This window comes from Oncorhynchus mykiss, chromosome 4, assembly GCF_057628025.1.
Source record: "Oncorhynchus mykiss isolate SJ-2025 chromosome 4, ASM5762802v1, whole genome shotgun sequence".
Lineage (NCBI taxonomy): Eukaryota > Metazoa > Chordata > Actinopteri > Salmoniformes > Salmonidae > Oncorhynchus > Oncorhynchus mykiss.
In genome coordinates, this window is record NC_143025.1 from 31057787 (window position 1) to 31079199 (window position 21413).

The 21413-nt window shown below is 42.0% G+C and overlaps 1 protein-coding gene across 2 annotated transcripts; it reads right to left on the bottom strand.

The window, feature by feature from the left end:
* Positions 1–466: 466 nt before the first annotated feature.
* Positions 467–21352, bottom strand: LOC110521690 (UDP-N-acetylhexosamine pyrophosphorylase). 2 transcript variants are annotated; one of them, XM_021599465.3, is made up of 11 exons: positions 20984–21352; positions 19620–19961; positions 16260–16464; positions 11107–11282; positions 10842–11014; positions 4399–4592; positions 3766–3906; positions 2987–3175; positions 2786–2827; positions 1510–1576; positions 467–1369 (listed from the first exon to the last, which is right to left on the bottom strand). In XM_021599465.3, the coding sequence occupies exons 2-11, from the start codon at positions 19900–19902 to the stop codon at positions 1277–1279; spliced, it is 1563 nt and encodes a 520-aa protein (XP_021455140.1). In that variant the 5' UTR covers positions 19903–19961; positions 20984–21352; the 3' UTR covers positions 467–1276. The 2 variants fall into 2 exon arrangements, with proteins under 2 accessions (XP_021455140.1, XP_021455141.1); XM_021599466.3 differs by lacking the exon at positions 2786–2827.
* Positions 21353–21413: the final 61 nt, after the last annotated feature.

A 21413-nucleotide genomic window follows, 5' to 3' on the forward strand; every position in this document is an offset into this window, starting at 1 on the left:
TCTAGAATAGACATCGTTAATTACCGCAGTCAAATTCAACATTTACATTCAAAAAGTGTTACCGACGCATTTCCCTCTATCACTGCAATCAATACCTTCTGTCAGACATACTGTAGCGGGAGTGAGAGCTAGTAAGAGAGAAGAGGACATGAGAGAGGAAGGAAAAAGTAAGAGTAGGTGTGTGCGCGAGACAGAGACGCTTCGGAGCCACAGACTATATTTCCTGAGTGGCTGCAGCAGTGTGTATCATGCTCTCTCTGGCCCATCTTAAAACACAAACCATATGCTGCTGCTGGAAACTCTGATTCAACACACCAGGACTTCTGATGCAAAACACACACACACAGAGACAGACAAATCAACACAGTGATAACCACAGAGTGCACTCGCAGACAAATCCACACCGCAAACCGACACACACACACCACGCAAACCTCGAGTTTAAATCAAAGAAGGCTTACGCTTCTTGCAAATTGGACATTTCTTTAATAAAGAAAATTGAACAGGTCATATAGCTCAACAGGTTCATTGTCGTTCTCCTTCCGTCTCAACTCTATACGACTGAACTAAATCTGTTAATATCGATACTACCACTTAAAATCCAACTACTGCTACTTCAATAGAATTATCCAACTACTACTTGTAAATGTAACACTACTACTAGGCTTGAAGCCAAATCGGGCAAAATACTAGCAGTAGTGTGCTATACTACCCAGTTATTAGAAGTAAAACCCTCCCCCATGTACCGACATTACATGTAATAATCAATCATATTAGGATCATCTGATTACAATCGTTGTACTCCTCTCTTTGTATCTGTATGTACAAATCACTTGGTAAAACGCGTAGGGGGTAATTTCCCTCTACAAGACATCCATCCATATAAAAATACATCTTATAAGCAAAATAAATAACTTGGATCTTCAGACTGCTTCATCCAGCCACGCAGCCTCACAAGGCTTCTGTCCTTCATCTTATGCTGCGGTTATGTGCTCCTTGGAAAAATCTGAGGGAAAAAACCCATTCCAACTGGGGGTTGGAGCTCATGGTACTGAATTATAGCACAGGTTTCCCACTTATAATTCAGATTTGGAAGCTCACATTAACAGTATTTGGATGTCGGAAACCTGTGTTACAGATTATTTCAAAAGAGCGCATGAACACAGCATTATTGCACTGAAACGGGGGAGGAGTGGAATAGGTCTTTGGCTCGTCTCTCTTTCCCCCCCCCCTCACTAGCACCCTTTCCTTCTCTCTCCCGCCATCCTGCTGTCCCTCACACTCCATTCTTCACCAGTTCGTGGGCTCCACTTTTGTCGATGACCAGGGTGGGGCGGAACTCTTGCCCCCTCACCAGCCCCTCCAGCCCCTGCAACAACAGGAAGTGACATCAGGATAGGATATCATCAATGCTAGTAAAGCTGAATTTAATAACTATAATGGGAAACACTTGTTTTTATATTTCTTTCTATTTGAACAGGGCCCTACAGTTAAGTCCCTCCCCCTTACCTCCCCGCCATAGGACACCAGTGGGGAGATCTCACATTTGATTGGCAGGTCTGTTCCATCCTTCAGGCTGTGGCGAAAAGAGAAGGAGGCATAAGAAGGGAGGAGAGGCTTAGTTGGTTCTCTTGTGCAAGGAGGAAAAAAAAGAGAAAAAGCAGCTGGATGTGTGATCCTCTGCTCCAGGTGTTCTTAGAGTAAACGTTTGGAGCAAAGCATTAAAGCGTCAACAGCAGCAGTTCCACAGACTCATAGACCTGTTTCCGGGACTAAAATTAAGCCTATTCCTGGACTAAAAAGCACTTTCAATTGAGATTCCATTTAGTCCAGGAGTAGGATTAATCTAGGTCCAGGAAGACTAAGTCAGCACTGAAATGTCAGAAATGGAAGTCTCTCTATTGATTGGGAGAGCGCATACATCACACAAAAAGAGCTACTACACCTTATTACAATCTAAATGACACCACTAAGTCGCATTTATGAATGTTATAAATATTAAAAATGGTGTCGAATCATCCTTGAACAATAAAGAGGATTTAAATGCAGTTTGTGTTGTCGTCAATCACAGGTAACTGACCAACATCAGATCTGAAATAGCCACTCATCGTCTACCCATCTCCCCTTCACCATCAGACAGACATATTAACAGTGACATCATCAGTAACATCGATTGCAAAGCGTGCCAAGTGCCCATTACCCAGCATGCTCCACATTCCGTGGGTTAGTTGCTACTATCCCAGTTAGCTCTACACCCTGCTCCAATATCTTATGCTTCCTTCCTTCAGGTAATCACTGATCTAGCAAGGTTTGATAGGTGAAAGCAACAGGGTGGTAAACTGGCTTACAATTATCTAATCACATGCAGACCAGTAGTTGACTAAAGAAAGAGGGGAAGAAAGGATGCATATGAAGACTATTGGACCAGGGACCAAGTCAGTGGGCAGGCCAGGTACTTCTGCCCCCACCTGCACAGGACAGGTGACCCTGTGACATTGCCCAGTGACCTGGGCCCTATAGCACAGGTAAATCCCAGGCTGCATTTCAGCACTCGAGTCCTTTTCTCTCCTCGTCTCCTTTGCTTCACCCACACTGATGGGAATAAACTGACCAGGTGAAAGCAAAGGACAGGTGACAAGGAGAGGCAGCAACTGTAGAGAATTGAGGCAGCCTGGGTGTTTGTGTGTGTGACAGTTGGTTACAGTGAGCGACTGTGCGAATGTGTGAGAAAGCCAAAGCCCCGTCACCATGCAGTAACTCAGTCAGCAGCACAGAGAATAGTTACTTCTGGTTGACATCAGCTGTGCCACTTCCTGCAGATCCGTCTCTGGAAACATTAAAACATTACACAGGACACACAGGGTTAAGGGGAACCGTGAGGGAGTGCTGTGAGAAAACGTGTGACTGGGAGACTATATGGTGATGAACATGTCAAATAGAACGTATACTCACTGTGTGTGTGTGTGTGTGTGTGTGTGTGTCTCACCTGGGTATTGCGGGCACACGCATTCCGTTCTCGTCTATGAAGTGTCCTCCAGCGTTGAGGACCCAGCGGTGATGAAGGGACATGAGGGCGTGTTTCGTCGTGGTGGGTGTGTCTTTACCGTCCTGGCTGTCTGCGTTCTTCAGGGGAGAGAACTCGTCTTCACGAAGAACCTCGTACACCACAAAGGTCCTGAGACACACACACAATGGGAAAATACATATTTAGTGATAGCATTTAAGATAACCCACAACAAAAAACACATTTATCATCGTCACATTCCAGTTTTAAACAGCCTGAAAGTGAAGGGTTGTCGAATAGTGCCACATAGAATAGCATCCTCATTGCAATGAGAAGAATCCTTTGACTCCATGTAAAGTTCTAAAAGCAGCAGCATGACTCAGAGATGATGTCATGATGATTAAACCGCTGGAGGGAGGGAGAGACACAGGGAGAGAGAGGAGGCTGGAGCAGCTTGTAAAACCTGCCTCTTCAAGCCCCAGCAGTAGGAGGAAGAGGATGAGGAGGGCCGGGCCGTGCTTCCTGGCTCTGGGACCGTGGCTATGGAGCTGGGGTTCCGGCTAGGGGTCTGGGATTGTTGTATAAACTTTTGAAATAAATAGCTTCTACTTTTTAGCTGATTAAGAAGTCAATGAAAATAAATGCAAATTTTTCAACTACTGAATTGTAATTTTAGTTAACTTCCTGTAAAACCTTTAAAAGGGGAAACAGCCTGCCAGCTCCACACATGCTAAAGCCGGTTGGAAAATCACAGCACTCACTTGGAAAATTGGAAGATGTCAAAGACAAATTTTTCCATTTTAATCCCGTTGGGTTTGTCAGGTTTGATTAGCCTTCCCTGTATGTCCACGTATGGGATTTTCTTCTGGGCCACGTGATGCTGCAGCTGAGGCTCGAATGTCCTGAGTGAGAGAGAAAGTGGGAGAGAGAGGTGGAAAGGGAGAGAGAAAGGGGGTGAGAGAGTTAAAGACAGAGACAGACAAGGGAGATCAGGAAATCTGAAACATGCCCTTGGTTATAACTGTTAAACAATGAAGAGAAAGAAAAACACTGGCAAAGACATCATGTATTTAAAATTCCAACGTCCAGACATAGAAAACTAAACTGCAGCTTTTTCCTCCTTTCATTTCCTTCACCTTAGATTCTGGGTACTCATTAAAAGTCACTGCGATGTTTCCAGCTGATAAATGCCACTACTTCTCTCTCATGTTATGAGGGTCTCACTCGGCAGGTAATGACCTCAAATACCTGCTTAATGGGGGTTAACAATTCACCATGTAATTACTCACTTACTGTATGGAGGTATGTGGGGCTGTGTGTGTGGCTGTGTGCGCATCTTTAACTGTGTTTAGCTATGTTAAATGTGTGTGTATGTGTGTGTGAGAGAGACTCACTGGACGATGTCCCTGAGGAAGGGTAGTGTGAAGAAGTGATTGGCTACGTTTCCAGCGTTGAACATGAGCCGCCCGTCCGCGCTGCGCTCCTCAGCCGTAGCCAAGGAGATCTCGCTGTATTCCACCACCTGGTAATAGCCGTCCACCTTACAGACCACGCCCACCGCCTCCGTTGGATTGGTCTTCTCCACCACCTGGAAGTGACGTCACAGGAAAGGATTTTACCTCACCTGGGACTGCCACCTGATTCTGCCCTCCTCTCCAAAGTGTGCACTAGTTCATTCCCACTAAAAGCATTTGGATTTCCGTTTACAGAAGAGGTTTGGATAGAAGACTGCAGATAGAAAGGAAGACATGGATGGGATTGTTAAAGAGGATTTGACTGTACATTTTAGTGACTGGAGTCTGGTCCAAAATCAGAGATCCAGCCCTCTGCCCATCTGGTTGTCAGTCCAAATGAAAGAGCTGGTCTTAATGAGGGGTTTAGTGGTGGGAGAGAGTCTGGACCTTGATGAGGGGGTAGGGCTGGGGTGGGGGGAGGACTAGGCTCAGCAGGCTGATGAAGGGTTTAGCTCTGGGGGGAGAGGCTTGGTGGAAGAAGCCACAACTGCAGTCTCTGTCAGTTAACGACAGGAGGGTGGGTCCCTGCATTCCTCTGATCCTAGCAGAGCCTCCACACCACAGCTCAGATTGACACGCAGCAGGAATGGGTTTACTGCAGCTCTCAACTTGGCGTTAAATGTTTAACTTAATTACATCTGTACTTCATTGTAGAGTTGTACTTCAGAGGCATATTTCAAGTGTAAAAAGTTTTGTGGTGATGGTTTGACAAGTTGCACAGACCTGGTAAATGTGCAGGCTAGGCTGCAGTCAGGTTAATGTACCAAGCACGACTGTTGGTGTAATAAGTAGTCCTTGGTTGGACGTCACAAAAAAATGATAAATGCTTTGGAGGCTAATTTCAGGAGTCTTTGGAGTTCTTTCCACATTTTGAAGTGGAGGTTTCAAAAACTCCCCTTACCGGTGCATCTCTAGTCTTTGAGATACATAAAAAAAAGAGGAATTTAGAGAAGACTGACAGCCTCACACCGAGTACACCAAACATACAAAACCTTCCTAGTTTTAAGTTGCAACCCCCCCCCTCCTTTGCCCTCAGAACAGCCTCAAATGTGGACTCTTCAAGGTGTCGAAAGCATTCCACAGGGATGCTGGCCCATGTGGACTCCAATGCGTCAATGCTACTACCATACCCCATTCAAAGGCACTTTGATTTATTTTGCCCATTCACCCCCTGAAAAAGGCACAAATACAACCAAAAAAGGCTAAAAACCTTAAAGGGGAGGAGCCCGGGTTAATCTTCACTGACTAAAGTGCATATATTAACAGGTAACATCAGTAAGGGATCACCGCTTTCCCCTGGTCAATCTTTGTCATGGAAAGAGCTGGTGTTAATGTTTTCTATACTCAGTGATATTTTTAATAGTTAAATAAGTACCTTGGTCGTAAAAAATGTTGCTTTCCTGAGAAGAAACCAGTTAAGTTTCCTATTTAACCACTGCTCCCTGTACAGTTTTCTTTCCTCTCAAAAATAGTACACAGTGTCAAAACTCAAAGTGTAGTAAAAAAAAAAAAGATTCATACATCAGGCTTGTGATACTATAGGTTGAGTGGTCTAAGCCGTCTGTGTCAGAGGCCTGTGTGGTTCCCTCATTGTTCATAACGAGGCAGTAAAACAAGGCCAGTAGCACTTCACATAGTTGCAGCAGTTATTTGTGTATTCTTTAGTGTTTGTTTTAGTCGACGTGTCTTATTATCTCGGTCATCAAACCCATCAATGTACAGTGAGATTACTTGAAGGAGCAATGCACGAGACTCCCTGGATGTGTTTTTAATAGGAATAGCCTGTCATTTAAAGCCAGTTTCTGACATTGGTCAAAAAAATTGGTAAAAAAAACACCTCTGCTCTAGGTACCCTTTACGGTATAATAAATAACATTTTATAAAACAAAATATCTATATCTCATATAGTAATAATTATCTTTTTTTTAGAGCACAATACATACATTCCTATTTTTACCACATTTTTCCGTAATAAGCCTTGTATATCTCCCGTGCACATACGGGCAATTTAGGAGTGGGAGTACATGTGGGCATTGTTTTTTAAAATCCATTTTTTATAAATCCATTGAATATTCCCCATCACAAAGAAATCTATTAATTTCATTTAGGCTGGTCCTAAGAAACATAAGACTAATCAATTGTATTTTCATAAGAATAGTTGTATATTTTGAGTGTAATTATGTTACTGGCACAGTATGTGCAGCCTATATGCTAAACGGCCATGTCATGCACATGAAATCAGTAGTTGTTTTGTTCATTAAAAACAGACAAGACACAATTAGGCTACCCTGATCTCAATTAATATATTTTATAGTAGACTAAGAATATAATAAAATACAAAAATACTTTTCTCACAAAACTTGCACCACGGCAACGTGTGGAACATAAAAAGAAAGTACTATTTTGAAAGAGCCCGAGGCAAACCCATGTTTTTTAAATATTTTTAAATCCATGTTTCATCTCGTTTCTACCCTCACTCTGCTTTGTTAGGGAGCAGGCATAGTGTCATACTCTCAATGGATCTTCATTATATTTTCACAAGGATGCGAGTTTCGTGTTCATATTTCACAACCTCCGCGGCCTTTACATTGCATTTGGAAGGTATTCAGACCACCTGACCTTTTCCACATTTTGTTACATTACAGCCTTATTCTAAACTGGATTGAAAAAAAAAAAAGTCCTCAATCTACACACAATACCCCAAGCGAAAACAGGTTAAGAAATGTTTGCAAATTTATGAAGAAAAAAAACTGAAATACATTATTTACTTAGGTATTCAGACCCTTTGCTATGAGAAATTGAGCTCAGGTGCATCCGGTTTCTATAGAGTTTTCCATCACGTCTGGAGGAAACCAGGCACCGCTCATCACCTTGCCAATACCATCCCTAAGGTGAAGCATGTTTTTCAGAAGCAGAGGCAAGTCAGGATCGAGGGAAAGATGAAAGGAGAAAAGTACAGAGAGAGCCTTGATAAAAGACCTACGCCATATCGCTCAGGAGGCCTACAAACCTGACTCAGTTACACCAGCGCTGTCAGGAGGAATGGGCCAACATTCACCCAACTTATTGTGGAGTCTACCCGAAACATTTGACCCAAGTTAAACAATTTAAAACTAATGCTACCAAATACTAATTAATTGAGTGTATGTGAAGTTCTGACCCACTGGGAATTGATGAAGGAAATAAATCATTCTCTCTACTATTATTCTGACATTTCACATTCTTAAGAATAAAGTGGTGATCCTACCTGACCTAAGACTGGGAATTTTTGCTAGGATTAAATGTCAGGAATTGTGAAAAACTGAGTTTAAATGTTTTTGGCTAAGGTGTGTGTAAACTTCTGACTTCAACTGTAAATGCGATAGCAAATTTGTCGTCATTATGGGATTATTGTGTGTAGATTGAGGGAAAAAACGACTTCATCCATTTTAGAATAAGGCTGTAACATAACAATTTGGAAAAAGAAAAGGGGTCTGAATACTTTCGGAATACACTGTAGATGAGAAAATGAATAGATGAACTATACCACCACTTATTTGCCCAGACAGAGAATTAACTAAATATACAGATGGAGACATTAAAGTGTCTGTAATAGAATACATGTCAAGAAACAAAATGTAGATGTTAATACATTTATTTCTATAGCTTTAAAATATTTTGGACAATTAAGGAGTACCCCCGAGATGGCAGCATTATAAGCAAGGATACTGACACTGCCACTCAAGCAAGATTGCTACAGTAGTTGAATCAAGGAGGCATCATGCATGCTGTGCCGGTGTTTCTACACATGCATATACACACACACTTTCATTCAAATGCACACATGTAAATAGTGCCAAACATGCACTCAAACATATTCAGTTCCCCCCCATTTTGTTGGTTGGTGTGGTCAGGACTTGCCCTCCTGGATAGACATCAAAGGTTCCGGCTAACCAAAGGTTTCAAGACCCCCCTCTCCTGGGCGAGTTGGCCAGTTTTATGACGACCATAAATACCTTGCAGGAACGGTCTCTCGTGCACTGCAGTATGGTGGTCTCACCAGATACTGACTGGTTTTCTGATCCACCCCCTACCTTTTTTAAGACATCTGTGGCCAACAGATACATATCTGGATTACCAGTCATGTGAAATCCTAATTTATTCATTTCAATTGACTGATTTCCTTATACGGTATGAACTGTAACTCAGTAAAATCTTAGAATTTGTTGCACGTTGCATTTAGATTTTTGTTCAGTGTAGAAGGGAATGCATTTCATATCGAACACCTCCCTTGAGATGACAGAGGAATGAACTGATAGGGGTAAAAATAAATGTACTTGTAAAACTTGTTTCACTATAACTAAGCCAAAAACATTAGTTTTCGATACAAAGTTCTCATGCATGTTACGCTATATAAACAGGCTTTGAATAAAAAAAAACATCTGATCAGCCCTAATTAATGAGCCAAGTTAATAATGAGCCTAATTGTAGCCTGGCTAACCAATACCTGAACAGAGATTTAGTGAAAAATAAAATCTGACGTTGATTCCCAACGCTTGTCTCAAAGCAGATCTAAACGGTGCTGAAATAGTTGGTATTGCTTTGTATTATAACTTGACTTTGGGAGTTTCAGTAAGCAACAATTTTTTGATGCCTTCAATTGCATTAGCCCTTCTTTATTCCAACAGTAATTGTTTATGGTTCCATCCATTTGTGGTTAAGAAAACAGTGCATGTCCTGGGCTATGGGAAGAGATGGTTGAAGTGACATGCCTCGCAAAGTTTAGAACAGGCAGGAGGATAGTAGTAATGGGATAGTAGGACATAGTAGGGCATGTATACATACTTCTTGCGTTTAGCAGAGCAGAACAGCCGTGAAGGAAGTAGTCAAGGAAGGGAGTTTGTTTTTTTTGGACCTCGCGCCCCTAACGCCAACCAATCATGTCAATGTGGAGCTATACAAAGTACTCCACATGATTACAAAATTTGGGAGACGCACAGCGATTTGGTATGTTGCTCAATTTGGCCTCTGGAGGATACACAATTGAGTCACACTCCATATGGAGCCTCAGAATCACATTTACAGAGCAAGCATGAACTGGCTTTAAGCCGTAGACAGAACTTTAACGTAATCATGACTAGATTGGTTGGCGGAAGTAAAAGTTGAGGCTTTGGCGCCGGGCCATGCCTTTAAAATATAAAATAACAGTTGGCGGGATGTTAAAGTGGGCCGAAAAACGTCTTGGTTTGAACCATGTATGTGTGAAGAAACGCCTGCTACTTCACTCCTTCAGGGTGATAGTCTACAACCCCACCTTGTGGTGAATTAGAAGTGCAGTTCTTTAAAGAGGAGAAGTCGTGGCAAGGCAGTTTTCAATGTCTCAAAAGACAGTACAGTATGAAGATGGGCTAAAACGGCTTTTCCAATAGAAATCCCTGCTCACACTTGTAGGCGATGTTATGGCGCATTGCTATGTTGAGCTTCTGGGTTTAGAAACGCGAGCTATGGCCTTTCACGTGTCCGGTGAAGGAGGCACACCCAGCTAAAATTGAACAGTAATAGAATATGCGCTGCTCTGCCATATTGTCAACAAGGCAGCATGAGGCATTGTTCAGAAAACATACATACATTTTCAAACTAGTTTTCAGTGGGGAGGCAGGCAAAGCGTTTTAATCAAAAGCAAACACATTGCATGTGAAAACAGAATCCTACTCATTACTCCACATGCTTAATTAACCTACATAACTTTTGTTTTTAGCTTCATGTCAGGGAGGCAGCCAGGTGTTCGATATGAAATACATTCCCTTCTACACTGGACAAAAATATAAATGCAACAATTTCAAAGACTTTACTGAGTTACAGTTCATACAGTATAAGGAAATCAGTCAATTGAAATAAATAAATTAGGATTTCACATGACTGGGAACACAAACAAATGCAATCACTTTTCACCAGGTGCAAACTGCCACCCAGGCCAGTGTAATTATCCCCTGTGTCACACCCTCTTATCGCAACACACCTTTACTGAACACAGTTTCATTACTAACTTCCTGGTCTGGTATATCTCAATATCTTCCTTCTCATCACAGCGTGACCAACCATACTGCTTTCAGCTCAAAGCCTTTGTGAACATTTTTTTAGAGGGAGAGAGGACCAGGAGAGGAAACCACTTTAAGCTACTGAGGTAGGATCTGACTAGAGAAGGAAGGAAGTCATTTAAGAGTATTGGAACATATTGGGTGACCTCATGAGTCACATTTGGCCCTGTTGTGAGAGACAGAAGAGGGCAAAGAGAGAGCAATAGAGAGAAACTTCCAGTGAGAAAGAGACAGAGCGCTACTAACCTTAGCCCCACAGTCTCCTCCTTTCTGGACACAGAAGCCGACAAAGGCAGGGTCTGCTACTTTAACCAGTATGTTGTCCACACAGTACACATGGATGAACCCGATCCCCCTCTGCTCCATGTCCTCCACAATCCCCTGGGTACCCAGAGCTCTGTACAGACCCCCATTACCATCTGAAATACAGACACACACATCAGTACCGACCCATTAACATCTAAAATACACAGATGTACGCACACACTCTCAAACAGATTAAGTTGTGTACCTGGGGCCATTGCCAGCTTGGCTTTGCTCTCCAGGATGATCTTGCCGTTGTAGTCTATGGCAGGCAACATGCCCTGCTGGAAGAAGATCACGTTGTCTTTGCACAGCCCAAAGTAGCTGTGGCGCAAAAAGAACTCTTTAGTCGACTCCATGGTCCGGCCGCTTGTCATGATGTACCTAGGCAGAAATTCAGGTATGATTTATTTTGTGATTCATTCATTCATTCACTGGTCATTATGTGCAGGGGCAATGTGATGATACATTTGGTTTGATTCAAGGATAATACACAGAGAGAGCTTGGTTCTTTAAGGTTATATCCGCAAAAAGATGATTCGGAGATGATTGGCTTTAAAAAGTTAAACCCTCATTGGTTTGAATGATGTCCGCATTTTTTAAAACCTAGTATTCTTTTGAACTTAACATGAATTGGGGTAATTAGAGTACTATATACTGTAGGTAGAGAAGTTACAGAACAAGGCTATGTCAATAACAAAATGTTGACAAAACTGCAGATAGAACCGCATAGTCCCATGCTCTCGAACTCTCAAGACAATGATTCCTTTTTTATTATTTTGTTGTTGTCAATGTTTGACTTTTCACTGTGAATCACTGCATAATTACTTACACGTTTCATAAGATTGGAAACCTTGCCTCTCATTTTACAAAGATTCCAGAAAGGTTATTCATAATGCACATTATCTGGCAACCAATTGAATCCAGATGAATTTTAAAAGCTGAATGCTGAGATCTAACTAAGGTTAAAAATACATTGTAGCATAAACCCATCACAAGACACAAAACCAGAAGTACTTCCTTATGACTGGATGGCATCTGGCATCTCATGGTGAGCGCTTAGTCCTGACGCCTGATCTTAATTACAGAGGGCCCAGCCCCAAAGACGGGACGCCAGCTAGACACGTCTCCTTCCCGTCAACCCACTCCTGAATAGTCTAACTGATTCCCTTCATCTACTCCATAGGGATTTACATTGCCTATAGAAAGTCCACACCCCCTAGAACTTTGACAGTTTGTTGCATTACAAATTGGGATTGAAATATTTAATTGAGCTACGCAAAATAATCCATAATCTCAACGTGAAAAAGAAAATTCTACACATTTTTACAAATGAATTCAGATGAAATAACTAAGATATGCAAAGACTAAGTATTCACCCCTCTGTTTAGTCAAGGGGGGAAAAAAAAGGGGCTTCACAAATTATATGGACTCGTGTGAAATAATAGGGGTTGGCATTTTTTAATGACTACCCCTTCCTCTGTCCCCCATACAGTAAATCTGTAAGGTCCCTCAGTCAAGTATTGCATTTCAATCACAGATTCAACTACAAAGACCAGGGAGCTTTTCAAAAGCCTCATAAAAGGGCAGGGATTGATAAATGGATAACAATAACAACTCAGACATTGAATATATATTTAAGCATGATGAAGTTGCCTCAGTCTGCTTTACACCAGACACTGGGAGAGGAAATCACCTTTCAGTAGGACAACAACCTAAAACAAAAAGCCAAATCTACACTGGAGTTGCTTACCAAGAATACAGTCAATGCTCCCGAGGGGCCAAATTACAGCTGACTTAAAGGGGGATTTTTTTTTAATTAAAAAAATAGCATTGTAATTTCAGAAAATGTCCATAATATCTGTTGCGAATAGTAGCATGACAGTGTTTCACCGTTTCACTTAACTGCCAGTGTTGTGACTTGCTTTTATATTCGCCTATTGATTTCTCCTGCCTGAGCGGCATCTGTTCCCAAACTGGGAAAGACATTATGGCTTTGTGGCTGTATTATCTAGTGGAAATCTCAGTCTCATCCTGGTTGCTATAATTCTACACCTTTCACTTAATTTCCATTTATGTGAGAAAGCAAGCACTGAATAGTGTAGGGAATCATTGTACCGTCGCTGTGAAATATATTTTCAATGAGAAAAAAAATATTGTTTGAAGCTGGTGGACCAAAACTAAAGTAACTTTCGGTTTTGGTTCACCAGCTTCAAACAGCGGTTTTGGTCCACTAGCTTTTTATAGGCACTGTATAATACTGCTCCTTTCTGGGATCAAACCGCTTCCTTGAATGATGCAGGGGAGTGTTAGCAATATCTAGGTGTAGTTAATAAATCAGACAGATGAAACTGAAGAACTGAGAGGGGGAACACAAAAACATATCTTTGACCCAACCCTGCTATTGTATGGTTTGTTTGTGATTTCACAAACTGGGCTAAAACAAATAAACAGTTCCCTCAAGAATGGATTGAGAAACAGTGGTCGGTGGTCAGCTTGATGTAATGCTGCATGTAGTGCTGAGCGATTAACTGAAATGCAGGTTATTTCTCATTTTTTAATCATTAAGAGAATCTATTGACTCTTAAAACCAGATGACACTACAGTGGAGTTGTTTGGAAGGGACACATAACAATGTGTCTGGAGAAACAAAAAGGCCCAGCACACCAACATCAAAACCTCATCCCAATTGTTAGACATGGTGGAGGGAGCATCATGGATTGGGGCTGCTTTGCTGGCTCAGGGCCTGGACATCTTCGAAAGGAAAAATGAATTCCCAAGTTTATCAAGACATTGTAAGGCTATCTGTCCGCCAATTGAAGCTCAACAGAAGTTGGGTGATGCAACAGGACAATGACCCAAAACACAGAAGTAAATCAACAACAGAATGGCTTCAATAGAAGAAAATACACCTTCTGGAGAGACCTAGTCAGAGTCCTGACCTCAACCCGATTGAGATGTTGTGGCATGACCTCGAGAGCGGTTCACACCAGACATCCCAAGAATATTGCTGAACTGAAACAGTTTTGTAAAGAGGAATGGTCCAAAATTCCTCCTGACCGGTGTGCAGGCCTGATCCGCAACTACAGAAAACGCTTGGTTGAGGTTATCGCTGCCAAAGGAGGCAACCAGTTATTAAATCCAAGGGTTCACATACTTTTTCCACCCTGCACTGTGAATGTTTACACAGTGTGTTCAATAAAGACATGAAAATGTATAATTGTTAGTGTGTTATTAGTTTAAGCAGACTGTGTTTGTCTATTGCTGTGACTTAGATGAAGATCAAATTTTATGACCAATTTATGCAGAAATTAAGGTAATTCGAAAGGGTTCACATACTTTCTTGCCGCTGTATATATACACACTACAGGTCAAAGGTTTTAGAACACCTACTCATTCAAGGTTTTTAATAAAAATAACTATTTTCTACATTGTAGAATATGAAATAACACATATGGAATAATGTAGTAACCAAAGAAAGTGTTAAACAAATCAAAATATATTTTATATTTGAGTTTCTTCAAATAGCCACCCTTTGCCTTGATGACAGCTTTGCACACTCTTGGCATTCACTCAACCAGCTTCATGAGGTAGTCACCTGGAATGCATTTCAAATAACAGGTGTGCCTTGTTAAAAGTTAATTTGTGGAATTTCTTTCCTTCTTAATGCGTTTGAGCCAATCAGTTGTGTAGTGAGAAGGTAGGGGGGTATACAGAAGATAGCCCTATTTGGTAAAAGACCAAGTCCATATTATGGCAAGAACAGCTCAAATAAGCAAAGAGAAACGACAGTTTCAGATTTGGTTCCAACAGTGTCTTTGTGAGACACGGTGTGGGTGAACGGATGATCTACGCATGTGTATTTCTCACTGTAGATGGAGAGGAGTTGCTGGTGACACTGATTTACTTCAAATTCAAGGCACTCTTAACCAGCATGGCTACCACAGCATTCTACAGGGATACGCCATCCCATCTGGTTTGGGCTTAGTGGGACTATCATTTGTCTTGCAACAGAACAATGACCCAACACACCGCCAGGCTGTGTAAGGGCTATTTTACCAAGGAGAGTGATGGAGCGCTGCATCAGATGACCTGGCCTCCACAATCCCTCAACCTCAACCAAATTGAGATGGTTTGGGATGAGTTGGATGAGTTGGACCATCGAGTGAAGGAAAAGCAGCCAACAAGTGCTCAGCATGTGGGAACTCCTTCAAGACGGTTGGAAAAGCATTCCAGGTGAAGCTGGTTGAGAGAATGCCAAATTGTGCAAAGCTGTCATCACTGCAAAGGGTTGCTATTTGTTTAACACTTTTTTGGTTACTACACGATTCCATATGTGTTATTTCATAATTGTGATGTCGTCACTATTATTCTACAATGTAGAAAATAGTAAAAATAAATAAAAACCCTTGAATGAGTAGGTGTTCCAAAACTTTTGACTGGTAGTAACAAAGTGACTACACACACGTTCAAAAGTTTGGGGTCACTTAGAAATGTCCTCGTTTTTGAAAAGGCACATTTTTTGTCCATTAAAATAACATCAAATTGATTAGAAATACAGTGTAGATAATGTTAATGTTGTAAATGACTACTGTAGTTGGAAACGGCTGATTTTTAAAATGGAATATCTACATAGGCCCATTGTCAGCAACCATCACTCCTGTGTTCCAATGGCACGTTGTGTTAGCTAATCAAAGTTTATCATTTAAAAAAAGGCTAATTGATCATTAGAAAATAAAATGTTCTAATTATTTTTTTTTCTCATTTTGTCTGTCATAGTTGAAGTGTACCTATGATGAAAATTACAGACCTCTCATATTTTTAAGTGGGAGAACTTGCACAATTGGTGGCTGACTAAATACTTTTTTGCCCCACTGTACATATACACACACACACACTGAGCTTTCTTATGTCTCCTAGTTATACGACAGACACTTCAAAATCTTATTCCTTATGATACCTTTTTTTACTGTCTTCTTTTTGCCATGTATGAATGTGTTATTAAATGCGTTTGTGGGCTATAGTAGTAAAGGCCAATTTCTATATTTAATTTGACACTTGAAAGGGGTCCTAAAATTCAAAATGAAAATTGCTAAATTATCCATGGTATGACCATCTTAAAATAATTCCATATGTTTGCTTTTTAAATTGTTTAATCTGTGTTAGAGCATTCAACCCACAAAATGTCTAATGCATTTAATGTCCATTCATTTTTTTATAGAAACTGAAATCATAACCCGTGATAATAAAAAAATAAAAATAGAACCAACCTCAAAAAGCACTAGTCACTCAGCACTAGCTGCATGTTATGTGCTGTGTAACCCATATGGTGTATTATTATGCTGCCAGTCCCAGTCTCACCAGGGGATGAAGCACTTGGCTCCATGTCTCTGTTCTGCCAGCTGTTGAAGCCTCAGTATCCTCTCTGCCTGGATCTGGAACAGGGTCTTGTGGGAAGGCAGGCCCACATCGTACATGCCTTTTGGGTAGGACACCCCAAGCCGGGTCCCTTGGCCCCCCGCTAGCAGAAGAACAGCCACCCTGCTCTGGGAGATACACCGCAGACCTAGGAAAGGGGTTGAGAGAATAACAGTTAATGCATGAGACCATCATTTAACAAAATGTAAATATGGTACAAACAATAGAGCTTATTCAAGCAATATAACTGAAACCAAAACATATTTGTGATGTTTGACTAAACTCAAGAACACTATCAACTTTTTATGGCTATAACGACTGAAGTATAATCTACCTTGGCAAGGGGACCTGATATAATCATTGCAGGTTGAAACAGCAGGATAACCCAATAACCATAGTTCAATTGCATTCAACTTCCTAATCTAAACATACACTACATGACCAAGAGTCACGGGGCGGCAGGTAGCCTAGTGGTTAGAGTGTTGGGCCAGTAACCGAAAGGTTACTAGATTGAATCCCCGAGCTGACAGGGTAAAAATCTGTCGTTCTGCCTCTGAACAAGGCAGTTCCTAGGCCGTCGTTTTAAATTAGAATGTTCTTAACCGACTTGCCTAGTTAAATAAAGGTTACATAAAATAAAAATGTGGACACCTGCTCGTCAAACATCTTATTCCAAAATCATGGGTATTAATATGGAGTTGGTCCTCCCCTTTGCAGCTATATATATGGGAAGGCTTTTCAACACTGCTGCAGGGACTTGCTTTCATTCAGTCACAAGAGCATTGGTGAGGTCAGGCACTGATGTTGGGCGATTAGGACTGGCTTGCAGCTCATCGCAAAGGTGTTCGATGGAGTTGAGGTCAGGGCTTTGTGGAGGCCAGTCCAGTTCTTCCACACCGATCAAGACAAACCATTTCTGTATAGACCTCGCTTTGTGCACGGGGGCATTGTCAAGCAGAGCCAGGAAAGGGCCTTCCCTAAACTGTTGCCACAAAGTTGGAAGCGCAGCATATTCTATAATGTCATTCCCTTCACTGAAACTAAGGGTCCTAGCCCGAACCATGAAAAACAGCCCCAGACCATTACTCTGCCTCCACCAAACTTTACAGTTGGCTCTATGCATTGTGGCAGGTAGCATTCTCCTGGCAACAGCCACACTGAGATTTTTCCATCTGAACGCGTTTCCTCTGCTCCAGAGTCCCAACGGCGGTGAGCTTTACACCTCTCCAGCCGACGCTTGACATTGTGCATGGTGATCTTAGGCTTGTGTGAGGCTGCTTGGCCATGGAAACCCATTTCATGAAGCTTCAGATGAAGAGCTCATGTGCTGACATTGCTTTTAGGGGCAGTACGGAACTCGGTAGTCAGTGTTGCAACAGAGGACAGACATGCTACAGCACTCAGCGGTCCCGGTCTATGAGCTTTTCTGGCCTACCACTTCGTGGCTGAGCCGTTGTTGCTCCTAGACGTATCCACTTCACAATAACAACACGTACAGTTGACCGGGCAGCTCTAGCAGGGCTGACTTGTTGGAAAGGTGGCATCCTTTAACAGTGCCACGTTGAAATTCATTGAGCTTTTCAGTAAGGCCATTCTACTGCCAATGCTTGTTTATGGAGATTGCATGGCTGTGTTCTCGATTTTATAAACTTGTCAGCAACGGGTGTGGCTGAAATACCAGAATCCACTAATTTGATGGGGTGTCCACATACTTTTGTATATATGGTGTACTTGGTCAACAACACCCTTATTATACAGCTCTACTTTACCTTACATAAACTGTTGCTATAAGAGTTGGGGCACTCACATTTCTGAGCATCTGAGAGTGTACTGGGAGCGGGAAGTACCATTGTAGGCTTTCCTGACACACATACACACCCTGGGGTGTATGTATCCTTAGCTTGCTGCTGTAGATGTTGGCTGCCCTGACACACCACCATGACTAAGAACTGACGCAGTGCTGGATGACCTCACGAATGAGGGCGTAGTACCCCATTTACATCAGGCCCAAACCAGAACCAGATGCTCCTTTTCTTCTCCCCTCCTTCATCACTCAGGCTGGACCTCCTCAGCTGCAGCTAAGGCCTGCTAAACATTGAGCTGGACCCCCACTTCAACATCACGGTTTACCCTCTAACCCTTAAGGTTGCCAAGTCATGTAAGGGTTACCAGGTCTTGTTTAACCCCCTCAGAGTTGCCATTACCTGATCACAGCAAATGATCCCTTCTGCTGCCTGTCACTGTGCTGTTTGAAGGGGGTTACATGTTGGAAAGGTTAGTTTCAGTAGCCCTGCTTAGTTGGAGGAAATTGTATTGCATAGGCCTTTACTCATTTGGGCAAAAGTCTGTCCTCCACCCTCTCTCCTCCGTGACCCGAAAAACCGATAAGTGGTCAACGAGAAATCACTTCATTAGAAGGCTAACTGAAGAGTCCCCTCTTCAATATCCATGTTTCATCAAGGATAGTCATGTGTATCCTACCAGACACCTTCACAGAAGAGTTTTGAAATCTTCCACATGCCCTTTGAAACCTCTTGTTTTGTTGGAAGAGAAAAAGCATGCAAACTTTAAAAAATGTTATTTATTGTTTTACCTATCAAATGTCTTGCACAATTAACTTAATTTGTTATTTAGAAATTACATTTATTTTGGGATGTACCCCTGTAAACATAATTTGTGTGATGATGCGCGAGTGGAGAAGGAGTCTCATTTTATACAACAGCATTTTCGTCCAGTCTCTCCTCGACTACCCATGACCTTTTTCAAAAGGAGGCGAGAGAAGATGACAGAGCGAGGAAGCAGGAGTTGAGCAAATCCATCTGAGAGAGGCCATAATGTTTGACCTTAGTTGCGCGAGGGCATAAACTGAGACAACCGACACACACAAACACACGCGCTGCACGCACTTCACGACTAGTCTAGAATGTAACACTAGGCAGAAGACACCTACTTTATAACATTATACTGCACACCATAAAACCTGATGAGATTTCCCTACCTGCCTGTTTCACTTCCTGGTAGCATGTAAAATAATCTAGGATGTTGAAAACCAGTGGAATTCAATCCCTTGAATGAAATTAGCCCCAATTTTAAAGAAATCAATAGAAACAGCTTAAGATTGTGGCATAGATGCACTATTTTGACTGAAATGCATACATCATTGTGACCGACTTTACAAAACAGTCAATTCCAAGCTAAACCAACCACAATTAAAATACTTTTCAAGTATTTGACATATGGATTTGACTCTGGTCTGGTCCCAAGCAATCCACCATTTGGGAACACCTGTACCAGACGACTCACCCTCCTCCTCCCAGTCCTTGAGGCAGTCTCTGTCCCTGGTCACGCTACCCAACACCTCCCTGGGCACTGGCTCCATACGGGCGTCCATTTTCTCCTGCTTGCTGCTGCCCGACACCTCCATGGCACTGCGGAAGAACCTGTTGATCTCCTGGAAGTCCATAGCTTCCAGGTCAGAGGTCATCTCAGCCTGCTGCTCAGGGGTCAGCTCATCCCAGAACTGCAGGAGGTGAGACTGGCCAGCTTCTGCCAACCTCTGGGTCAGTCTGCTTCTGGTGCTCTCCATGACGATGATCACACTGCTTGGTTATGCTACTGTAGAAGAATCTCCTCTCGGGAAACTACCTACCACACCCAGAAAAGAAGCAAACAGGAACGTGTTGTAAGTGTCAGGGATATTTAACTTGCCCACACAGTCATGAGGATCACATTACTGGGCTCAAATCTCCTCTGAAAACTACCACACCCAATACAATAGAAAATGATTGTCGTCACATCAGATAGGTATTAGGAAGCACTGGTGCAGCATCATTGGAATACACTTGCTCTAAATAGAAACAGATGCTGGGTCCTCTCTGGTTCAACACTAGCTTAATGACTAAAAAGAGAAGACGTTTCACAATCTGGATTTGTGTCATAAATATGGTGAACAGCAACACGTACATCCATGATCTTTGTGGGACCATAATTACATGGGTGTGCCTGCCATGTTTCTTCAAGCAAAGCTTGGTGACTTCAGTAAACATCTATGACGACATTCCAGTAGGGGACTTGTTGTACTAGACCACACGCCCATTTGACAATTTCCCCTTTGATTTACATCAGCAGATGAGCGGAGCTGTCAACTTGCCACCTCAATAGTGGCATAACTTTTCTTTAGCTTGAAGCCACGTCTACTGCAATAAGCAGGGCAAAATCAGATCCTCGGGACACCAATATTCAGTTATATCATTGACACTAAACTTCACAGAACATTGCCACGGCTTTCAGACAATCCACGACATGGGAAGTGTTCTAACATACAATGGATAAAGAAGTGCCCCATTGATGCACCAAAACTATTTACAAACAGGCTATTACTACGTTAGCTAGCTAACGTAATACTAGACATTTTACACCATCATGTCGATCCATAAAGCTGCGGTTAAGTTAGCTAACCAAATCAGATATTAACTACCTACACATATTGACAATCATCATTCAATTTGTGGTCCTACACAACAGCACGCTACCAATGGGGGGGCGCGACAATAATTTAAACCTCATAGCTATTTTTACAACCCTGTTTGAAAAACAAAATGCGCTAACTAGACTATTGGATGAAAATGTAACGACGTTAGTAGCAGATTAAGTTAATAAAAGCTTACCAACAACGGAGTCTATGAATCAATTTGGTCGGACAGCGTCTATCCGGTGATTCTGGTATTGACCACCGTACCCCCGCCCCCTCGAGTACACCTAGCTACATCCGTCACTTTGACGTGGCACTATCGAATGGGAACGCCCTGCAGTTTAAAGACACATTTTTGCCGTATTACATATTTTTGTGCATTTTACATTTACCCTTACAGTATTGAATAAATAATTTGTAAGATCAAGTGAATCATAAAGTCGCGTTAACCATCTCAGACAACTATGATAGTAAAATACTTATGAGACCATCCAATAAGAACTGATTTACCGTCAGTGTATTTGTTTACCCTTCTTATATCTCTCTATGTCGTTATTGAACTGTAGACTGTTCTTAGATCTGTAAGGGGAAATTACAACTACCTATCCAATCAGGTACGAGAGGAA

Coding starts and splice junctions, on each gene's coding strand:
- LOC110521690 (XM_021599465.3), bottom strand. CDS start 19,902: ATGGAGAGCACCAGAAGCAGACTGACCCAGAGGTTGGCAGAAGCTGGC. Junction 11,015..11,106: donor CAAGCTGGCAATGGCCCCAG/GTACACAACTTA, acceptor TCTGTATTTCAG/ATGGTAATGGGGGTCTGTAC. Junction 1,370..1,509: donor TGGTGTCCTATGGCGGGGAG/GTAAGGGGGAGG, acceptor CTGTTGTTGCAG/GGGCTGGAGGGGCTGGTGAG.